The 23,027-nt window shown below is 42.6% G+C and overlaps 1 protein-coding gene across 6 annotated transcripts in view; it reads left to right on the top strand.

Moving 5' to 3' along the window:
- uba6 (ubiquitin like modifier activating enzyme 6) overlaps positions 1–23,027 on the top strand; it is a 329,252-nt gene that overhangs the window by 131,689 nt on the left and 174,536 nt on the right. For all 6 annotated transcript variants that reach the window (XM_073024872.1, XM_073024863.1, XM_073024889.1 and 3 more), the window contains one exon: positions 4,000–4,080. In XM_073024872.1, the coding sequence (XP_072880973.1) occupies positions 4,000–4,080 (81 nt within the window). The remainder of the gene's footprint in view (positions 1–3,999; positions 4,081–23,027) is intronic.

Raw genomic sequence — 23,027 nt, 5'->3', positions numbered from 1 at the left:
CTTTTCGGAGACTCCTGGATAGGTACATGGAGCTTAGTAAAATAGAGGGCTATAGATAAGCCTAGTAATTTCTAAGGTAGGGACATGTTCGGCACAACTTTGTGGGCTGAAGGGCCTGTATTGTGCTGTAGGTTTTCTATGTTTCTATAAGATGAACTGATCTCCATAAGTCATAAAGATGAAACATTCTTTTCAACATTTTAAGCAAGATTAGTGTATTATTTTGTTTTGTACAATTTTACAGTGAAAGAAGGGAAAGGAGCACCATGCAAAACTTTGGGCACTCCAAGAGATTTGAGCTCTCAGATAACTTTTACCAAGATTTCAGACCTTAATTAGCTTGCTAGGGCTACGGCTTGTTCACATTCATCATTCAAAAAGGCCAGGTGATGAAAATTTCAAAGCTTTATAAATACCCTGACTCCTCAAACCTTGTCCCAACAATCACCAGGCATGGGCTCCACTAAGCAGCTGTCTAGTACTCTGAAAATTAAAATAAATGATGCCCATAAAGCAGAAGAAGGCTATAAGAAGATAGCAAAGCGTTTTCAGGTAGCCGTTTCCTCAGTTCATAATGTTCATAAGAAATGGCAGTTAACAGGAACAGAGAACTGCTCGTAGCATTGCTAGAAAGGTAAATCAAAACCCCTATTTGACTGCAAAAGACCTTTAGGAAGATTTAGCAGACTCTGGAGTGGTGGTGCACTGTTCTACTGTGCAGTGACACCTGCACAAATATGACCTTCATGGAAGAGTCATCAGAAGAAAACCTTTCCTGCGTCCTCACCACAAAATTCAGCGTCAGAAGTTTGCAAAGGAACATCTAAAAAAGACTGATGCATTTTGGAAACAAGTCCTGTGGACTGATGAAGTTAAAATAGAACTTTTTGACCGCAACAAACAAAGGTATGTTTGGAAAAAAAAGGGTGCAGAATTTCATGAAAAGAACTCCTCAAGCACGGGGCTGGATCGATCATGCTTTGGGCTTGTGTTGCAGCCAGTGGCATGGGGAACATTTGTAGAGGGAAGAATGAATTCAATTAAATACCAGCAAATTCTGGAAGCAAACATCACACCTTCTGCAAAGAAGCTGAAGATGAAAAGAGAATGGCTTCTACAACAGGGTAATGATCCTAAACACACCTCAAAATCCACAATGGACTACCTGAAGAGGCGCAAGCTGAAGGTTTTGCCATGGCCCTCACAGTCCCCTGACCTAAACATCAACGAAAATCTGTGGATAGACCTCAAAAGAGCAGTGCATGCAAGACGGCCCAAGAATCTCACAGAACTTAGAAGCCTTTTGCAAAGAAGACTGGGCGAAAATCCCCCAAACAAAACTTGAAAGACTCTTAGCTGGCTACAGAAAGCGTTTACAAGCTGTGATAATTGCCAAAGGGGTTGTTACTGGATACTGACTATGCAGGGTGCCCAAACTTTTGCTTTGGGCCCTTTTCCTTGTTTGTTATTTTAAAATTGCAAAAGATGGAAATCAAAAAGTAGTCTTGCTTAAAATATTAAAGAAATGTGTCATCTTTAACTTTATGCCTTTTGGAAATCACGTCACCTTTTACTCGCTTTGCTATTCACAGTAACAGAAATTTTGATCAGAGGTGCCCAAATTTTTGCATGCCGCTGTATATAAAACTTGGAGGATTGTGGAAACTTTGCTGGGAGGTGGGTATAAAAGGAGGGAAGAAGTTATACTTTCATGTTTTGGACATACTAGGTTGATTAATTTGTTCAGAATTAATGTGCATGATGTGGCCATTTGTAGGGAGCGCACTTGTCAAGAAACATTGCAGCGTATATTGGCTGAATGTAGTTCCTATGAGGTGTAAAGGAAACACAGAATTGCTAAATTGAGATCTTTGGGATAGACAGTTTATTAGGCTATCACTGTCATTGTAATATTTGACTTTCTGAAAAACATCAGACTTTTCGATAGTATTTGAGGTTTTCTTTTGGAGTGGGGAGGCTTCTCGTCTCTTTGTTCCATACTCCACTTCAGTAGGTGGTGCCAATGTGCTTTATATTGATTTGCCAACCATCATTAAACTTTACAACAAGAAAAAGAATTTTCCACATGATGTCTCACTAAGTCTATGTCATCTTTCTACCACTTAGCTATTTATTTCAGTATGAAATACATCCACTCTCAGACACAATATTCTGGGGTGAATATTTCTTTTAGAATACTGTTCAGCTATGTACCAAGTGCATTCACTGGCTTCATAAGCTACCTGATCCTCATTCTTAACCGATATGAGACCATCATTAGAACTTATTCCAACCAAATTATCTTTTGATGTATACTGAAACAATTCCATAAAATATTAGCTGCTTAAGAAGGTAGCTTATAAATGTTAATTTACTCTAATTAGCTAATGATATATATAATTATCTGGAAAGACAGGGTCTGATTAGGATAGATTTGTGTGTGGAAGGTCATGTTTGACAAATCTTATTGAACTTTTTGAAGAGGTTACGAGGAAAATTGACAAAGGTAAAGCAGTGGATGTTGTCTATATGTTGTCTATATGTCTATAAGGCCTTTAACAAGGTTCCGCACGGAAGGTTAGTTAGGAAAGTTCAATCGTTAGGTATTAATATTGAAGTAGTAAAATGGATTCAACAGTGGCTGGATGGGAGATGCCGGAGAGTAGTGGTGGATATCTGTTTGTCAGGCTGGAGGCCGGTGACTAGTGGCGTGCCTCAGGGATCTGTACTGGGTCCAGTGTTGTTTGTCATATACATTAATGATCTGGATGATGGGGTGGTAAATTGGATTAGTAAGTATGCAGATGGCATACATAAGGTAGGTGGCGATGTAGATAATAAAGTAGGTTTTCAAATTTGCAGAGAGATTTAGGCCAGTGGGCTGAACGATGGCAGATGGAGTTTAATGCTGATAAGTGTGAGGTGCTACATTTTGGTAGGAATAATCCAAATAGGACATACATGGCAAATGGTAGGGTATTGAAGAATGCAGCAGAACAGAGTGATCTAGGAATAATGGTGCATAGTTCCCTGAAGGTGGAATCTCATGTGGCTAGGGTGGTGAAGAAAGCTTTTGGTATTTTGGCCTTTATAAATCAGAGCATTGAGTATAGGAGTTGGGATGTAATGTTAAAATTGTACAAGGCATTGGTAAGGCCGAATTTGGAATATTGTGTACAGTTCTGGTCACCGAATTATAGGAAAGATGTCAACAAAATAGAGAGAGTACAGAGAAGATTTACTAGAATGTTACCTGGGTTTCAGCACCTAAGTTACAGGGAAAGATTGAACAAGTTAGGTCTTTATTCTTTGGAGCGTAGAAGGTTAAGGGGGGAATTGATAGAGGTATGTAAAATTATGAAGTGGATAGATAGAGTTGATGTGGATAGGCTTTTTCCATTGAGAGTAGGGGAGATTCAAACAAGAGGACATGAGTTGAGAGCTAGGGGGTGAAAGTTTAAGGGTAACACAAGGGGGAATTTCTTTACTCAGAGAGTGTAGCTGTGTGGAACGTGCTTCCAGTAGAAGTGATAGAGGCAGGTTCGTTATTGTCATTTAAAGTAAAATTGGATAGGTATATGGACAGGAAAGGAATGGAGGGTCATGGACTGAGTGCGGGTCAGTGGGACTATGTGAGAGTAAGCTTTCAGCACGGACTAAGAGGGCCGAGATGGCCTGTTTCCATGCTGTAATTGTTATATGGTTATATACGTGTGTAGGAAGATGTCAAAATGTGATAACTAACCAAATGGACTCCATTGAAAAAGCCCAAAATACCGAGTGTAATGATGTTGAATTAATAATAACATATATAATGACACTGTACCCTCTAAACATATGATAGTTGCAGTGGATACAAGTGGTATCTATAGAGTGTCATGCAGCCCTTATCATGTTCTTGTATATTGAGTTTTACATGAGCCTGCAGCAAGTTAAAATGTTTTTTTCCCTCTCTCTTATAAATCTCCAGTGCGTAAAAATTAAATCTTCTACTTTCAGGTCGGATGTGGTGCAATTGGATGTGAAATGCTTAAAAACTTTGCCCTACTTGGTATTGGTACTGCTTCTGAACAAGGAATGGTATGTATGCAAATAATGATAAATTATATGAGTGGTAAGTCCAGAAATAATGTACAGTTAGGTATTTGATGACCAGTTTCAATCTGCAGCCAAAGGGCACATTTCTGTGTTCTGACTCTATCATGAACTACAACCAGAGAGTGGGGAAATTACTTAGGACTGGTGAAAAATGTTACAGTCATGTTACCTGGGAGCAGACAGGAGATTTTGTGGATGTGAGGACACCCGCATGGTTTGTTGCCTACTGCGTGCCAGGGTCCGGGATGTCTCTGACCGGGTGCATGACATCCTGGTACGAGAGGGAAAGCAACCAGAAGTCGTGATACATGTTGGTACCAATGACATAGGCAGGAAGAGGGATGAGGTCCTGAAGTGTGAGTTTCGGGAACTAGGCAGAAGGCTGAAGAACAGGACCTCAAGGGTGGCGTCCTCAGGATTGCTGCCAGTGCTACGTGATAGTGATGCTAAGAATTAGAGGAGATGGCAGTTGAATGCGTGGCTGAGGAGTTGGTGCAGAGGGCAGGGTTTTAGATTTTTGGATCATTGGGATCCTGGGGAAGGTGGGACCTGTACAGATTGGATGGGTTGCACCTGAACTCAAGAGGAAGCAATATCCTTGCAGGTAAGTTTGCTAGCATGGTTCATGAGGGTTTAAACTAATTTGCAAGTGGGATGGGACCTGGAGCGATAGAGCAGTGAAAGAAGTGCATGGAGATCGAACATATAGAGAGGCTTTGAGGAAAGAGAAGCAGAATAAAGGGTGTAAAGGTAGTAAAGTAGAAGGGCTAAAGTGTGTGTACTTCAATGCAAGAAGCATCAGGAGCAAAGGTGATGAACAGAGAGCTTGGATACATACATGGAATTATGATGTAGTGGCCATTACGGAGACTTGGCTGGCACCAGGGCAGGAATGGATTCTCAATATTCCTGGATTTCAGTGCTTTAAAAGGGATAGAGATAGGGGGAAAGGGAAGGAGGAGTGGCATTACTGGTCAGGGATACTATTACTGCTACAGAAAGGGTGGGTAATGTAGCAGGATCCTCTTTTGAGTCAGTATGGGTGGAAGTCAGGAAGAGGAAGGGAGCAGTTACTCTACTGGAGGTATTTTATAGGCCCCCTGGTAGTAGCAGAGATACTGAGGAGCCGATTGGGAGGCAGATTTTGGAAAGGTGCAAAAATAACAGGGTTGTTATCATGGGTGACTTTAACTTCCCTAATATCGATTGGCACTTGATTAGTTCCAAGGGTTTAGATGGGGCAGAGTTGGTTAAGTGTGTCCAGGATGGATTCCTGTCACAGTATGTTGACAGGCCGACTAGGGGCAATGCCATACTAGATCTAGTATTAGGTAACGAACCGGGTCAGGTCACAGATCTGTCAGTGGGTGAGCATCTGGGGGACAGTGATCACCGCTTCCTGACCTTTAGCATTATCATGGAAAAGGATAGAATCAGAGAGGACAGGAAAACTTTTAATTGGGGAAGGGCAAATTATGAGGCTATAAGGCTAGAACTTGCAGGTGTGAATTGGGATGATGTTTTTGCAGGGAAATGTACTATGGACATGTTGTCGATGTTTAAGGATCTCTTGCAGGATGTTAGGGATAAATTTGTCCCAGTGAGGAAGATAAAGAATGGTAGGGTGAAGGAAAACCCCAAGGCATTCTTCAATTATGTGAAGAACAAAAGGATGACAGGAGTGAAGGTAGGACTGATTAGAGATAAAAGTGGGAAGATGTGCCTGGAGGCTGTGGAAGTGAGAGAGGTTCTCAATGAATACTTCTCTTTGGTATTCACCAATGAGAGAGAACTTGATGATGGTGAGGACAATATGAGTGAGGTTGATGTTCTGGAGCATGTTGATATTAAGGGAGATGAGGTGTTGGAGTTGTTAAAATACATTTAGGATGGATAAGTCCCCGGGGCCTGTCAGAATATTCCCCAGTCTGCTCCATGAGGCGAGGGAAGAGATTGCTGAGCCTCTGGCTAGGATCTTTATGTCCTCATTGTCCACGGGAATGGTACCAGAGGATTGAAGGGAGGTAAATGTTGTTCCCTTGTTCAAAAAAGGTAGTAGGAATAGTCTGGGTAATTATAGACCAGTGAGCCTTACGTCTGTGATGGGAAAGCTTTTGGAAAAGATTCTTAGAGATAGGATCTATGGGCATTTAGAGAATCATGGTCTGATCAGGGACAGTCAGCATGGCTTTGTGAAGGGCAGATCGCATCTAACATGCCTGATAGAGTTCTTTGAGGAGGTGATCAGGCATATAGATGAGGGTAGTGCAGTGGATGTGATCTACACGGATTTTAGTAAGGCATTTGACAAGGTTCCACACGGTAGGCTTATTCAGAAAGTCAGAAAGCATGGGATCCAGGGAAGTTTGGCCAAGTGGATTCAGAATTGACTAGCCTGCAGAAGGCAGAGGGTCGTGGTGGAGGGAGTACATTCAGATTGGAGGGTTATGACTAGTGGTGTCCCACAAGGATCTGTTCTGGGACCTCTACTTTTCGTGATTTTTATTAACGACCTGGATGTGGGGGTAGAAGGGTGGGTTGGCAGGTTTGCAGACGACACAAAGGTTGGTGGTGTTGTAAATAGTGTAGAGGATTGTCGAAGATTGCAGAGACATTGATAGGATGCAGAAATGGGCTGAGAAGTGGCAGATGGAGTTCAACCTGGAGAAGTGTGAGGTGGTACACTTTGGCAGGACAAACTCCAAGGTAAATGTAATGTAAAGGCAAAGTAAGTGGCAGGATACTTGGCAGTGTGGAGGAGCAGAGGGATCTGGGGGTACGTGTCCATAGATCCCTGAAAGTTGCATCACAGGTAGATAGGGTAGTTAAGAAAGCTTATGGGGTGTTAGCTTTCATAAGTCAAGGGATAGAGTTTAAGAGACGCGATGTAATGATGCAGCTCTATAAAACTCTAGTTAGGCCACACTTGGAGTACTGTGTCCAGTTCTGTTCGCCTCACTATAGGAAGGATGGGAAAGCATTGGAAAGGGTACAGAGGAGATTTACCAGGATGCTGCCTTGTTTAGAGAGTATGGATTATGATCAGAGATTAAGGGAGCTAGGGCTTTACTCTTTGGCGAGAAGGAGGATGAGAGGAGACATGATAGAGGTGTACAAGATATTAAGAGGAATAGACAGAGTGGACAGCCAGCGCCTCTTCCCCAGGGCACCACTGCTCAGTACAAGAGTACATAGCTTTAAGGTATGGGGAGGGAAGTTCAAGGGGGATATTAGAGGAAGGTTTTTCACTCAGAGAGTGGTTGGTGTGTGGAATGCACTGCCTGAGTCAGTGGTGGAGGCAGATACACTAGTGAAGTTTAAGACACTACTAGACAGGTATATGGAGGAATTTAAGGTGGGGGGTTATATGGGAGGCAGGGTTTGAGGGTCGCCACAACATTGTGAGCCGAAGGACCTGTAATGTGTTGTAATGTAATGTAATGTGCTATGTTCTATATTCATTCTTTAAATAAGGATCTGATTTCATTTATATCCATACAATACATGAGAAGTTATAAGTTCATGATTCTTATGTGACTAGTTCAATGTAGTGTTTGAAAAAGAAAAACGTCAAAGTGCTGAGATTTTAGAAAGCTTGATTCCCAACAAACACTGCAATTGTAAACTGGAAAAGCATGTTAAAAGGGAACTTGATGATCAGTTAGAGGTGTTCAGGAAAGAGCATGCTAACATGGAGTGGTTTGTACTACTCAGTAGAAAGACCTGCTTAAGTGAAAATAAGGACAAATAAGAAAGAGTCGTTGTAAAACTAAGTAGAGCTACTAGTACTTGATGTTCCAATCCAAATGATAAAGTCAGCACTCTCAATGTTGGCAGTAGGCTTGGAGTGGTGACGAGGAGGGTAGCTACGTCATCGGGGTCATCAGGTGGGCACCCTCCTTCTTTGACATTTCGTTGATAAGCCCACGACGTCTCCAAAGGGCTCAACGGTGCTACCTGGCATCCCAGATACACCTCCCCTCAGTTCCGTACCCTCCTGTCTTCATCTTGCAGCCCAGTTATTGTCTTTCCTTTTAATCCAAATCCAATTGCTGCTTTCTTCTGCTGCATTTGACAAGGACTTGATTGCTTGTTGGAGGGAGACACCTCTCACCCCCACCTTCTTCAATAGTCTGGTCGTAGATGTAGCAACGAATTCCCTGCATCCCACTTCTACGGGAAAATCTTGGTCTTCCAGCTGTTCTGAGCAGCTTCAGTTGACCAGTTCAGAGTACTTGGTCTTTTTCCTCTCATAAGCTTCTTCAACACCATCTTCCCATGGTACTGTCAATTCCACAACATATGCCAGCTTGGCTGTTGTGGACCTCAGGACAATGTCTGGCCAGAGTGTTGTAGCCGCAATGTCTGGAGGAAACACAAGCTTCTTCTCCAAGTCCATGTCCATTTTCCAATCCCGAGCAACCTGCAGAATGCTTATATCCTTTGATGTTACTTGGTGCTCTAGAGGTTGGCCTGCTGGTAGAAATTGTGTAATGTGGATATTTCCTGCCAATGTTTGTGGGAGAGCATTTACGATAGTTTGCCTCTGTTCCAAGATGGATGCCAACTGTCTGAGAACTTGGTTATGCTGCCAAGTATACCGCCCCTGGCTGAGGCTCATGGTGCATCCTGTTAAAATGTGCCTTAGTGATCCAGGTGCTTGACAAAGAGAGCAAGTGGGGTCTTCTTCCCACCACTGGTTCAGTGGTTCAAATATACCTTAAAAAAAAGTGAACATAAGCACAATTTGTACTGAGTTCCTCCAGCATTTTGTGTGTGTTGCTTTAAATTTCCAGCATCTACAGATTTTCTTGTGTTCTTGTGTTCACAATTTATAACGACTGCGAAAGGTACAAAGATCAGCAGAAGGTGATGATATGAACAGTAAGTGGAAGTAAAAGCAGCAGCTGCCAGTTTAGTGGCACTGCAACTGTCTGTGAAACACAGCATGGAATGGCGGACACAAGGAGGGCTAAAGTGTTAGGAGACTTGAAAATTGGGGTGGGAGGGCAGACAGGATATTCTGTGGTTGCAAGCAGGACTAGTCTCCAAGTTAGTATGTTGCTTCCCCAGTACCAAAGATGTCTCTGAGCAAAATACATTTAGGTTTATCCCTCTTATCTATGATAAAAGTATTTTCTCCATTCCAAAATGTGGAATGGGCCATCATAATGGGGCCTCAGGAGATGTTGGTGTGCACCATGGTAGACGAAAACAAATGAGGCAACGTGCAGGTCAGCGGGAAACCAAGTGTGCTGCACACCATGATGAGCGGTAGAAATAGGTGCAAAGGGATTGTGTTCACAAAAGAGGGCGGAATGCTGCTGAGAGACTGACCAGACAGTCATGACATCAGGAATAAAATCACCTGGCACTCTTAAAGGCTACCCGAATACCAACTCAGTTGTGGACAACTACAGATCTTCCTTTGTAACCGATCTGATTCCTAACAGGACCAAAGGGAGACAATCATTCCAACACTCATCCATAGGGAAGCCCTCTAGAACAGCCTTTAAGGAGCGGTGAAACTGCTTGCACAGGCCATTGGACTGCAGGTGATATGCCGTGGTGTGATGTATCCAAATGCTGAGGTTCTGAGCTATGGCAGTGCAGAAGTCTGTTGTGAACTGGGGACCGAGGTCAGAGGAAATATCAGATGGGGTGCCAAACTGAGCAACACAGGTGCTGATGAACACCCAAGCCCATCTGTGACCGCTGTCTTTGCTAGGGGGACAACCTCTAGCGATCTGGTGTAGAAGCCACCCTGATAATTAGGTAAATGAAACAGCGGAGGAGGAAAGAGGATCAAGCAGATCCACAATGACATTGTCAAAACGTCACAAACACGAGGAAATCTGCAGATGCTGGAAATTCAAACAGCAACACACACAAAATGCTGGTGGAACACAGCAGGCCAGGCAGCATCTATAGGGAGAAGTGCTGTTGACGTTTCGGGCCGAGACCCTTCTTCAGGACTAAGGAAAGATAGTAAGAGATTTGAAAGTAGTGGGGGGAGGGGGAAATGCAAAATGATAGGAGAAGACCGGAAGGAGTGGGATGAAGCTAGGAGCTGGAAAGGTGATTGGCGAAAGTGATACAGAGCTGGAGAAGGGAAAGGATCATGGGACGGGAGGCCTCAGGAGAAAGAAAGGAGGGGGGGAAACACCAGAGGGAGATGGAGAACAGGCAAACAACTAAATATGTCAGGGATGGGGTAAGAAGGGGAGGAGGGGCATTAACGGAAGTTAGAGAATCAATGTTCATGCCATCAGGTTGGAGGCTACCCAGCCGGTATATAAGGTGTTGTTCCTCCAACCTGAATTTGGATTCATTTTGACAATAGAGGAGGCCATGGATAGACATATCTGAATGGGACGTGGAATTAAAATGTGTGGCCACTGGGAGATCCTGCTTTTTCTGGTGGACTGAGCGTAGGTGTTCAGCGAAACGGTCTCCCAGTCTGCATCGGGTCTCACCAATATATAAAAGACCACACCGGGAACACCGGGCGCAGTATACCACACCAGCCGACTCACAGGTGAAGTGTCGCCTCACCTGGAAGGACTGGGGCCCTGAATGGTGGTGAGGGAGGAAGTGTACGGGCAGGTGTAGCACTTGTTCTGTTTACAAGGATAAGTGCCAGGAGGGAGATCGGTGGGAAGGGATGGGGGGGGAAGAGTGGACAAGGGAGTTGCGTAGGGAGCGATCCCTGCGAAAAGCAGAAAGAGGAGGGGAGGGAAAAATGTGCTTGGTAGTGGGATCCCGTTGGATCAAAACGTCACTCTGGGATCTCAAAAGGTGCTGGTTGTTCCTGAACATAACAGTTAATTTTTGCCTTCTGGCACTCAACACAGCCTGCACTCTGATCAAGCATGTCCTTTCTAAGGCCATACCACACAAACTAGTGCATCCAGTTTCAGTAGGCCTTCTGGCCTGGATGCAAAAGGCCATGTATAGAGTTAAAATCAGTATGCTTCTGGTTTGGGGGCACTATGGGATGAGGGCGACCAGTTGAGACATCGCACAGGAGAGTAACGCCAGCTTTCTGAACGGTGTCAGCCACTGCAGGCCTGTGACTGCTGTTTGGTAAGCCTAGACCTCTGGGGTAGTAGCTTGGTTGGCTGCTATGCTAATATAGTCAATCCCAACTGCTGGCTGTGAGAGGCAATGGGCCACATTTTTCCCTGTGGTGTGTTGTATGTTACTCTGATACATTGCTGCCGTGCTGATCAAGGGTCTGATATTTTAACCATTGCATGCATCATGTGAAATGGCAACCCTCTAGTAGAAAATGAAAATTGTGGTCAGCCAGATAGAGAGTGAGAAGCTCGCGGTCAAATGTGCTGTAAACATCATTATGTCATCAGGTCCGAGCAGCCCCTTAAAGTGAACACCAACTCCATGTCAATTATGCATATGTTTCCACCCCTTACATTACCCTGCATTTTCTATCTATGGCAGAGAAAACATAGAGAATTCGGCAGAAGGTTAAATAGCAGGAATTGAAGGTTACGATCTTTGACTACTCCCTGTGCCAAGCACTGTTGAGTGCAGGATTAGGATAGGTGAATATATGGCTGAGGAGCTAGTATATGAGAAGGATTCAGATTTTTCAACCATTGGAATCTCCTCTGGGGTGTAGCTGCCTTGTATGAGAAGGAAGGTTTACATCTGAACTGGAGAGAAACTGATATCCTGGAAGGGAGATATTCTTGAACTACTCAGGAGTGTTTAAAGCAATAGTGTGACAAATAGGAAAGCTGAGGCAAATATAGAAGTTCAAGCACTGAAGTTCATTAGGCAGAACAGAGTGAAGAAGGTCCAATAGTCTAAACTGGAGCTGAATTTAGGATGTGGATAGCCACATGGGATTGTGATATTATTGCTATTAAAGAAACATGGTTGATAGGTGAGTAGGACCGGCAGTTAAATGTTCCCAGGTACAGGTGGTTACAGGTGTGATAGAGGTAGAAGTGAGAGAGGAAGAGGAGTTGCATGTTTAGAGAGAATGTCACAATAGTAGGATATTTTAGGTAATTGTCCTGTGAGGCTGTAAGAAAGGGTTATCACTTTGATAGAATTGTTTGTGATATCCACAATAGTCTGGAGATTAGAGGATCAAAAATGTATGAAGTTTACAAATGGCTGTAAGAATAGTAGGGTCATAATAGTGGGTGATTTGAACATAATCTAATTGTGGGAAGCCAGAGGAAAGATTACTGGTGCTCTGGTAGAGATATTTGCATCAATGGTCAAGGATAAGGTTGATGTTAATGTGATTAAGCCTACATTTAAAGACAGCAGTTAAAGCGTTGAGCATGGTAGAAATAATGTTCTGTGTTTCATCTATTTCAATGCAAAGAGTATTGTAGGTAAGGTAGATGAGCTAAGAGCATGGATTAGCATGTGGAATTATGAGATTGTAGTCATTTGTTAGACATAGTTACAAGAGGGGCAGGAGTAGCAGCTCCAAGTTCCAGGATTCTGTTGCTTTAGACATAACAGAGCCAAAGGGATTAAAAGGGTAAGGGAAGGCGTTACAAGTCAGAGAAAATGTCACAACAATGTTGAGACAGGGCAGCCTAGAGAGTTTGTCTACTGATATTTTGAGATAGTTGTAAGTAATGTGATATCAAAATATCAGTGATTTCTGTTGATGACAAACTCACAGGCACTGCTAATACTATTGTGCTTTGTTGCCTACATTCATAATTGAATGAAATGCTAAATTTCAGTTGGACGTTAGTGAAAATAAAAATATATATTTTTTCCATCCAAGTTCACAACCCCCTAGAGACTATCTACAGGCCGCAGGTTAATAACCACTGCTCTAAATAAATAATATATAGGTAATTGGATAAGCAGGGCCTGAGTGGTAAATATCAATATGGTTTTGTGTGATAGGTTGTGTGAACAAGTTTATAGATAATTGAACAGTACACCACAGTGCTGGCTCTTCAGCTGATGATCTACTGATTTATTCTACTCAAAGATTAATCTAATCCTTCACTCCTATATAACCCTCAGTTTCCCGTCATCCATATGCCTGTCTAAAAGTTTTGTAATGTATCTGCCTCTACCATGTACTTGCCACTGTCTGTATAAAATAGTTTCCCTGTGACATTTCTCATCCCCCCCCCAATACTTTCCTGTAATCACCTTAACATTATGTCCCCTTGTATTATCCATTTCCTCCCTTGGCAATATTTTCTGGCTATCCACTTTATCTACACCTCTTAAAATCTTGTACCCTCCATCAAATTCCTGCACGGGGGGGGGGGGGGGGCGGGCAGGCGCCCTGTTGCACTCCTCGTTCGGTCGGTCGCTCTCTCCGAACTGCGACCGCTGCGGCCCCGGTACAGGGACCTCCGGTCCTTACCTTATCCTCTCACTGGTGTTTTGCAATGATTTTGTATGTTCATACAAGAGAAAATACGCGCTGTGTGTTTAATATGCAAATATTACTTAAAATGTTATGATGCTATTGACTTATAAGTGAGTTATAATTGACTTATAACTATATTCATGTGAGGAAAATATGCATTGTGTGTTTAATATTAAATTCGTTAAATAAACCCTTTTAGAAACGATTGAGTGTATTAGCCACTTATAAGTGACTTATAGTTGACTTATCACCTATATTCCGGTCATAATTAATACCGTTTCTCCCCCCCCCACCCCCCCCGTCGGCCGGTACGCAAGAATATTGAGAATATTGTCAATATTATACCGGTCCGCGATGCAAAAAAGGTTGGTGTTCTATGCAGCCTCTCTAAAGCTTTTACAGCCTTCTTATAATGAGACAATCAGAAATGAACACAATATTCCAAGTGTGAACTAACTAGTCTTTTATAGAGCTGCAACATTATCTTAAGGCTCTTGAACTCAAACCCCCAACTAATGAAGGCCAACTCACCATATACTTCTAGGCAACTCTAACTTGTGCAGCAACTTTGAGGGATCTATAGATGTGAACCCCAAGATCCCTCTGTTCCTCCACACTGCCAAGCATCCTGCCATCCCTGTATTCTGCCTTCAAATTCAACCATCCAAAATGGATAACTTCTCACTTTTCTAGGTAGAACTCCATCTGCCACTTCTCAGCCCAGCTCTGCATCTTGTCAATGTCTTGTTAGAGCCTACAACAACCCTCCCCACTCTCCACAACTCCATCAACTTTTGTGTTATTTGCGAACTTATAAACCTCCTTCCTCATCCAAGTCATTTATAAAAATCACATACAGCAGGGGTCTGAGAACAGATCCCTGAAGCACACAAATGGTCACAGATTGCTACCATCCTCTGCCTTCAATGGGCAAACCAATTCAGTACATGATGAATTATTGGTTTGGATTCAGAATTGGCTTGCTGATAAAAGACAGAGAGGAGAGGTGGTGCGCTGTTGTTCTGGCTGGAGGTTCACTACCTATGGTGTTCCACAAGGATCAATACTGCAACCTCTATATACATATCAAAGATTTGGATAAATGTATGGATTGGTGGATTAGTCAGTTTGTGGATGACACCAAGAGTGGTGGAGTTGTGGACAGTGTAGAGGATGATCAGAAAGTACAATGGGATATAAATCAGTTACAACTTCGGGCACAGAAGTGGCAGAAGGAGTTTCATCTGGGCAAGTATGAGGTGCTTAACTTTGGGGGTCAAATGGAAACATAAATTATACGGTATATGGTAGACCCCTTAACAGCATTGTGGTAAATAGGATCTTGTGGTTCAGATTCGCTGATTCTCAGGGTTATATGTATTTTGATCATAAATTCTACTTTGAACTTTGAGATTGGTAGTTCACTGGGAATGTCTGTACAATTGGATATGGTGGCACAATTGCCTTCATTGGGAAAGGGTGTTGAGTATAATAGTAAGGAAGTTATACTGTAGCTATATGATTTGGGAGTACTGTTTGCAGTTCTGGTTGCCTCCTTGTATGAAGGATGTAGATGTATTGTGATCATGATGTGGTTACAGTTACAGTCAGTGATCACGCCCTTGTTGGCAATCAACACAGGCACACCTCAATGATATGTGCTGAGCCCACTGTTCTGCTCTCTATACTCATGACTATGTGGCTAGGTACAGCTCAAACACCATCTCTAAATTTGACAATGACACCACTATTATTGTCAGAACCTCAGATAGCGACAAGGTGGTGTACAGGAATGAGATATATTAGCTGGCTGAGTCCTGACACAACCAAAAATCTTGTACTCAATGTCAGCAAGTCCAAGGAATTGATTGTGGACTTAAGGAAGGGGAAGTCATTGAGGGAATCATCAGTGGGAAGGATCATGGGCTTAAAGTTCCTGGGTGTCAACATATTAGAAGGTCTATCCTGGGCCCAACATATTGATGCAATCATAAAAAAGGCATGCAAGCAGGTATATCTCATTAGAAGTTGAGGCAATTTGGTGACTGTTAAAAATTTCTATAGAATGCACAGTCGAGAACATTCTGTCTGGTTATATCACCACCTGGTATGAAGAACTGAAAGAGGCTGCAAAGGTTGTAGGCACAGCCCTTCCCAACATCAAGTATGTCCAGCAGTGCCTCAAGAAGGCAGCATCCATCGTGAAGAAAATTCACCATCAGGGACACACCTTCGTCTCATTATTACCATCAGGCAGGAGGTACAGGAGCCTAAAGCCAGACACTAAACATTTTAGGAACAGCTTCTTCCACTCTGCCATCAGAGTTCTGAATGGCCTATGATTATTACCTTACTGTTCCTCTTTTGCACTATTGATTTTATTTTTTTATTGTAATTTTGTAATGTTTTGTCTTCCACTATGCTACTATACTACAAAACAACAAATTCTATTACATGTCAGTGATAATAAACCTGATTCTGAGAAGATGCCTTCAATGGTGTATCAATAGAAAATTGGTGAAGCTCAAAGGGGTCATGCCAAAATTTTTGGCCTCCTGAGGAAGTAGAGGTACTGGTGAATGTTTTTGTCCATGGCATCTACATGGTGGCACCAGGACAGACTATTAATGATGTTCACTCCAAGTAACATCAAAGATTTCAACCGTCTTAACCTCAGAACGTTTGACATAAACAGGAGTGGGTGCATCACCCTCCCTCACTTCATGAAGTCAGTGGCCAGCCCTTTGTCTTTGCTAACTTTGAACCAAAGTTTCTGCCATGACACCATAGAAATATAGAAAAAGTACAACATAATACAGGTGCTTCGGCCCACAATGTTGTGCCAAACATGTACTTTAGAAATTACCTAGGGTTACCCATAGCCCTTTATTTTTCTAAGCTCCATGTACCTATCCAGGAGTCTCTTAAAAAACCCTATCATATTCACCTCCATCACTGTTGCCGGCAGCCCATTCCATGCACTCACCACTCTCTGTGTTTAAAAAAAACTTACCCCTCACACCTCCTCTGTACCTACTTCCAAACACCTTAAAACTGTGCCCTCTCGTGATAGCCATTTCAGCTTGGGAAAAAGCCTCTGACTATCCACATGATCAATGCCTCTCAACATATTACACACCTCTATCAGGTCACCTCTCATCCTCTGTCATTCCAAAAGGCCAAGTTCACTCAACTTGTTCTTGTAAGGCATGCTCCCCAATCCTAACCAACATCCTTGTAAATCTCCTCTGCACCCTTTCTATAGTTTCCACATCCATCCTGTAATGAGTGACCAGAACTGAGCACAGTACTCCAAGTGGAGTCTGACCAGGGTCCTATATAGCTGCAACATTACCTCTCGGCTCTTGAACTCAATCCCATGGTTGATGAAGGCCAATGCACCGTATGTCTTCTTAACCACAGAGACAACCTGCGCAACAGCTTTGAGTGTCCTATGGACTCAGACCCCAAGATCCCTCTGATCCTCCACACTGCCGAGTCTTACCATTAATACTATATTCTGCCATCAAATTTGACCTACCAGAATGAACCAGCTCACACTTATCTGGGTTGAACTCCATCTGCTGTTTCTCAGCCCAGTTTTGCATCCTATTGATTTCTCGCTGTAACCTCTGACAGCCCTCCACACTATCCACAACACCTCCAACCTTTGTGTCATCAGCAAATTTACTAACAATTCCTCCACTTCCTTATCTAGGTCCCAGAACAGATCCCTGAGGCGCATCACTGGTCACTGACCTCCATGCAGAATATGACCCCTCTATAACCACTCCTTGTTTTCTGTGGGCAAGCCAGTTCTGGATCCACAAAGCAATGTCCCTTTGGATCCCATGCCTCCTTACTTTCTCAATAAGCCTTGCTTGGGGTACCTTATCAAATGCCTTGCTGAAATCCATATACACTACATCTAAGGCTCTACCTTCATTAACGTGTTTAGTCAGGTCCTGAAAAAATTCAATCAGGTTTGTAAGGCATGACCTGCCTTTGACAAAGCCATGCTGATTGTTCCTAATAGTATTATGCCTCTCCAAATGTTCATAAATCCTGCTTCTCAGGATCTGTTCCATCAAATTAACCAACCAGAGGCTCAGCAATCTCCTCCCTCGCTTCCCACGGTAGCCTGGGGTATATCCTGTCGGGTTCCGGTGACTTATCCAACTTGATGCTTTCCAAAAGCTCCAGCACATTCTCTTTCTTAATGTCTATATGCTCAAGCTTTTCAATCCACTGTAAGTCATCCCTACAATCGCCAAGATCCTTTTCCATGGTAAACACTGAAGCAAACTATTCATTAAGTACCTCAGCTGTCTCCTCCGGTCCATACACACTTTTCCACTGTCACACTTGATTGGTCCTATTCTCTCACGTCTTGCCCTCTTGCTCTTCACATACTTGTAGCATGTCACCAGTCTCTCTGTCTCCTTCCTGTACTCTGACTCATTGTTACTTAAGAACTGGCCTCACAGTTGTGTCAGTGTGTCGGAAGTTGAGTACGGGGCTGAGAACACAACCTTGCGGGGCACCAATATGGAGGATATTGTGGCAAAGGTGTGGTGCCTATTCTTACTAATAGCAGTCTGTTACTTAGAAATCCACAAATTCAGTTGTAAAGGGACCTATTGACAACCTGTAAATAAGTTTGGATGAATTTTGAAGATGAAGCTGTATTCAATAAATAATAATATAATTTCTATACAAATGCTCTTTTATCTGTCCCTTACAATATCTTCCAATAACATTCTCACTACTGATGTCAATGGCACTGACCTATAAATTTTAGAGCCTCTTGTAAAAAAACAGAACAACATTAGCTATTCTGTAATCCTCCAGTACCTCACCTGCTGCTACTTATGATTTAAGTATCTCTGCTTGAGCCAACAGTTTCTGCACTTGCCTCCCATGGGATCCAAGGGAACACCTTGTCAAGCTCTGATGATTTATCCACCCGATTTACCTCAGGACAGCAAACACCACCTGCTATGCAATCTGAGGTCCTTGAGTGCACTGCTGCTTTGCTTCACTTCCATTGATTCTGTATCCATTTCCTGTATTTAACTGGTCCACTGAAGATGCCATAAACATAAGACAGAGGAGAAGAATTAGGGCATTTAGCTCATCGTGTCTGCTCTGCCGTTCCATCATGACTGATCCCAGATCCCACTCAACTCTATACACCTGCCTTTTTGTCATAACCTTTAATACTCTGATCAAGAAGGAAACTATCAATTTTCACTTTAAATATACCCATGGTCTTGGCTTCCACCTTAGTCTGTGGCAGAGCATTCCACAGATTCACCACTCTGGCTAAAAAAAAGTTCTTCCTTACCTCTGTTCTAAAGGGTCACCCCTCAAGTTTGAGGTTGTGACATCTAGTTCTGCATACCCCCACCATAGGAAACATCCTCTCCCCATCCACCTTATCTAGTCCTTTCAACATTCGGTAGGGTTCAATGAGATCCACCCACATTCTTCTAAAGTCCAGTGAGTACAGGCCCAAAGCTGCCAAACGCTCATCATATGTTAACCCTTTTGTTCTTGGAATCACACTCATGAACCTCCTTTGGATTCTCTTAAATGACAACACATCCTTTCTGAGATATAGGGACCAAGCTGTTCAAATTAGCAAACACGAGGAAATCTGCAGATGCTGGAAATTCAAGCAACACACACAAAATGCTGGTGGAACGCAGCAGGCCAGGCAGCATGTATAGGAAGAAGCACTGTCGATGTTTCGGGCCGAGACCCTTCGTCAGGACTCACTGAAAGAAAAGATAGTAAGAGATTTGAAAGTAGGAGGGGAAGGGGAAAACCTGAAATGACAGGAGAAGACAGGAGGGGGTGGGGTGAAGCTAAGAGCTGGAAAGGTGATTGGCAAAAGGGACACAGAGCTGGAGAAGGGAAAGGATCATGGGATGGGAGGCCTAGGGATAAAGAAAGGGGGAGGGGAGCACCAGAGGGAGGTGGAGAACAGGCAAAGTGTGATGGGCAGAGAGACAAAAGAAAAGCGGGGGGAATAGTCCCGCTATTCATCTGACACACAGGGTCAGACAGAGAGTGAAGCTCCTTCTACATAGTTCCATCACTGACTTCCAGTTTCAGTCACAGAGAGAAGCTTCCTCCACACCATCCCATCACACACTCCCGGGGTCAGACACAGAGAGAAGCAACCTTACACTTTCCAAACACACAATTTTGGGTCAGGGACAGAACCAACCTCCCTACACACGATCCCATCAAACTCTTCATGAGTCAGACACAGAGTGAATCTTTCACCAAACCGTCTCATCACACAATCACGGGAACAGATCATTTTCATTTTCCAGTTGTCCAATATCAACTCTCATGTCTGTTCTACTCTTTATATAACTGAAAAAACTATTGGGATCCTGCCATATTATTGGCTAGTTGGTTCTCATATTTCATGTTTTCCCTTCTTATGGCTTTTTTTAGTTGTCTTTTGTTGGATTTTAAAAGTTTCCCAATCATCTAACTTCCCACTCACTTTTGCTTCTTTATATGCCCTTTCCTTAGCTTTTATGCAGTCCTTAACTTGCCTTGTCAGCCACGGATCCCTAGCCCTGCAATTTGAGAACTTCATCTTTAGACCATGAGACATAGGAGCAGAATTTGTCTATTTAGCCTGCTCCACCATTCAATCATGGCTGATCCTTTTTCCCCTCCTCAATGCCATTTCCTGACTTTCTGCCCATAACCTTTGATATCATGTCCAATCAATCTCTGCCTTAAATGCACACAACAACCTGGCCTCCACAGCTGCCTGTGGTAACAATTCCACAAATTCACCACCCTCTGGTTAAAGAAATTTCTCTGCATCTCTGTTTTTAATGGACGTTCCTCTATCCTGAGGCTGTGCCCTTTTGTCCTAGATTCCTCCACAATGGGAAATTCACATTCTCTCTGTCTAGACTTTTCAACGTTCAAAAAGTTTCAAGGAGATACCCCCTCATCCTTCTAAATTCCAGCAAGTACAGACCCAGGGCTATCAAACGTTCCTTGTGAATCATCCTTGTGAACTGCCCCTGGACCCTCTCCAATGCCAGCGCATCTTTTCGTCAATGAGGAGCCCAAGACTGTTCACAATACTCAAGATGAGACCTCACCACTGCCTCATAAAGCCTCAGCATCACATCCCTGCTGTTGCATTCAAGACCTCGTGAGATGAATGCTAACATTGTATTTGCCTTCCTCACCACCAACTAAACCTGCAAGTTAACCTTTCAGGTGTTCTGCACAAGGGCACCCAAATCCCTTTGCATCTCAGATTTTTGGACTTTCTCCCTGTTTAGAAACTAGTCTGTACATTTATTTCTACTGCCAAAGTGTATGACCATGCATTTTCCAACGTTGTATTTCATTTGCCATTTTCTTGCCCATCCTCCTATCTAATTCCTTCTACGGCCTACCTGCTTCCTCAACACTACCTGCCCCTCCACCAATCTTTGTATCATCTGCAAACTTGGCAACAAAGCCATCTATTCCATTATCTAAACCATTGATATACAGCATTAAAAAAAAGTTCCCAACACCGACCCCTGCAGAATACTGCTAGTCACTGGCAGCCAACCAGACATGGATCCTTTTATTTCCACTTGCTGCCTCCTACCAATCAGCCAATGCTGTAACCATATCAGTAACTTTCCAGTAATACCATGGGCTCTTATCTTGGTAAGCAGCCTCATGTGTGGAACTTTGTCAATGGCCTATCCTGTGCCTTGTGAACTATTCCCGAAAACTTCTGCAACCTCTGCTCTGCCACCATCCCCACCAGTATCCACCTGGGCAAGCTCCTCTCTCATGCCTCTGTAATTCCCTTTATTCCATTGTGATACTGATACATCTAACTTTTATTTCTCCCACTTGGGCCTCCACTCCGTGAGGTAGTAAATTGGATTAGACATGGGCTTTGTGGGAGAAACCAGAGAGTAGTAGTAGACAGTTGCATCTCTGACTAGAAGCCTGTAACTAGTAGAGTGCCGCAGGGATCAGTGCTGGGTCTGTTGTTGTTTGTCATCTATATCAATAATCTGGATGAAAATGTGAGTACGGTAACTGGATCAGCAAATTTGCAGATTGAGGATGTTGTGGACAGTGAGGAAGACTATCAGAACCTGCAGCGGGATATGGACCTGCTGAAAAAATGGCAGTTGAAATTTGATGCAGACAAACGCAAGGTATGGCACTTCCATAGGACCAACCAGGGTGAAGAGTTAGAACACTGTGGAGTGCGGTAGAACAAAGGGGTCTGGGAGTACAGGTCCATAATTCATTGAAAGTGGCATCGCAAGTAGAAAGGGTTGTTAAAAAAAAAGCTTTTGGCACATTGGCCTTCACGCAGATCGCAACAACTGTGATTGGTCTGCTTGGTAGCATCGCATTTCCTCCTACACATTTCTGGTTGCTTCTTCTCCGCCATGTCTGTAGGCTGTGCGTACACCGATCCGAAATAAATGAACCAAATCGTCAAATCTACCTGCATCAAATCACAGGTAGCTGCGATTATAACTAATAATCAAAAGTCTTCTTATTTTAGATTATATAGAGGAACCCGTCAGGGTTGTCCTCTCAGTCCTTTATTATTTTATTTGGTTTTAGAACCACTTGCTATCGCTCTTAGGGATTCTAATTCTGTGTGGGGTATTAAGAGAGGGGATAAATTACATAAGGTTTCGTTATATGTGAATGATTTATTAGTTTACATTTCAGACACTAGGAAATCTATTCCTTTTATGTTATCTATATTTACGGAATTTCGTATTTTCTCTGGATATAAACTCAACTTACATAAAAGTGAATTATTTCCTATTAATAATTATTCTGATTATTATGATCAAATACCTTTTAATATTACTAAAAACTATTTTACTTGGTATTAAAATTACTAAAAATTTTATTAAGACCTAAATAAGTATAATTTTCCCCTCTAATTGAATATACTCATCAAGCTCTTTCTGAATGGTCGCCTATGTCGATGTCATTAATTGGTTGAATAAATGCTATAAAAATGATTATTTTACCAAAATTTTTATATACATTTCAAGCAGTTCCATCTTTTGTTCCGAAAATATTTTTTGATAAAATAGATTCTATTATCTTGTCATTTGGAATAATAAAAGCTCCAGAGTGAATAAATTTTTATTGCAAAAATCAAAAAAAGATCGAAGACTGGTGCTACCAAACTTTAGATTTTATTATTGGTCAATTAATATTCGTTAGATCACCTTTTGGTTTCATGGTATAGATAACCAGGATTGCCCTTCATGGTTACACTTGGAGGAGAATTCAGTAAAGGGGTTTTCTTTAGCTTCTTTACTAGGAGCTCCCCTTCCTTTTTCGTTCTCCAGGATAGGTAGACAAGGTCTTAGTCCTATTGTTAAACATATTTAAAAATTTGGTTTCAGTTTTGTAGATTTTTTGAATTGAATAACTTTGTACTCTCTAGTAATATCTATTCTAACTTTTTCTTTAAACCATCAATTTTGGATGAGGCTTTTTTAATATGGAA

Source organism: Hemitrygon akajei, chromosome 2 (genome assembly GCF_048418815.1).
Source record: "Hemitrygon akajei chromosome 2, sHemAka1.3, whole genome shotgun sequence".
NCBI classification, from domain to species: Eukaryota; Metazoa; Chordata; class Chondrichthyes; order Myliobatiformes; family Dasyatidae; genus Hemitrygon; species Hemitrygon akajei.
The sequence above is the reverse complement of the archived record's forward strand: the minus strand, read 5'-3'. Positions and strand labels throughout refer to the sequence as shown.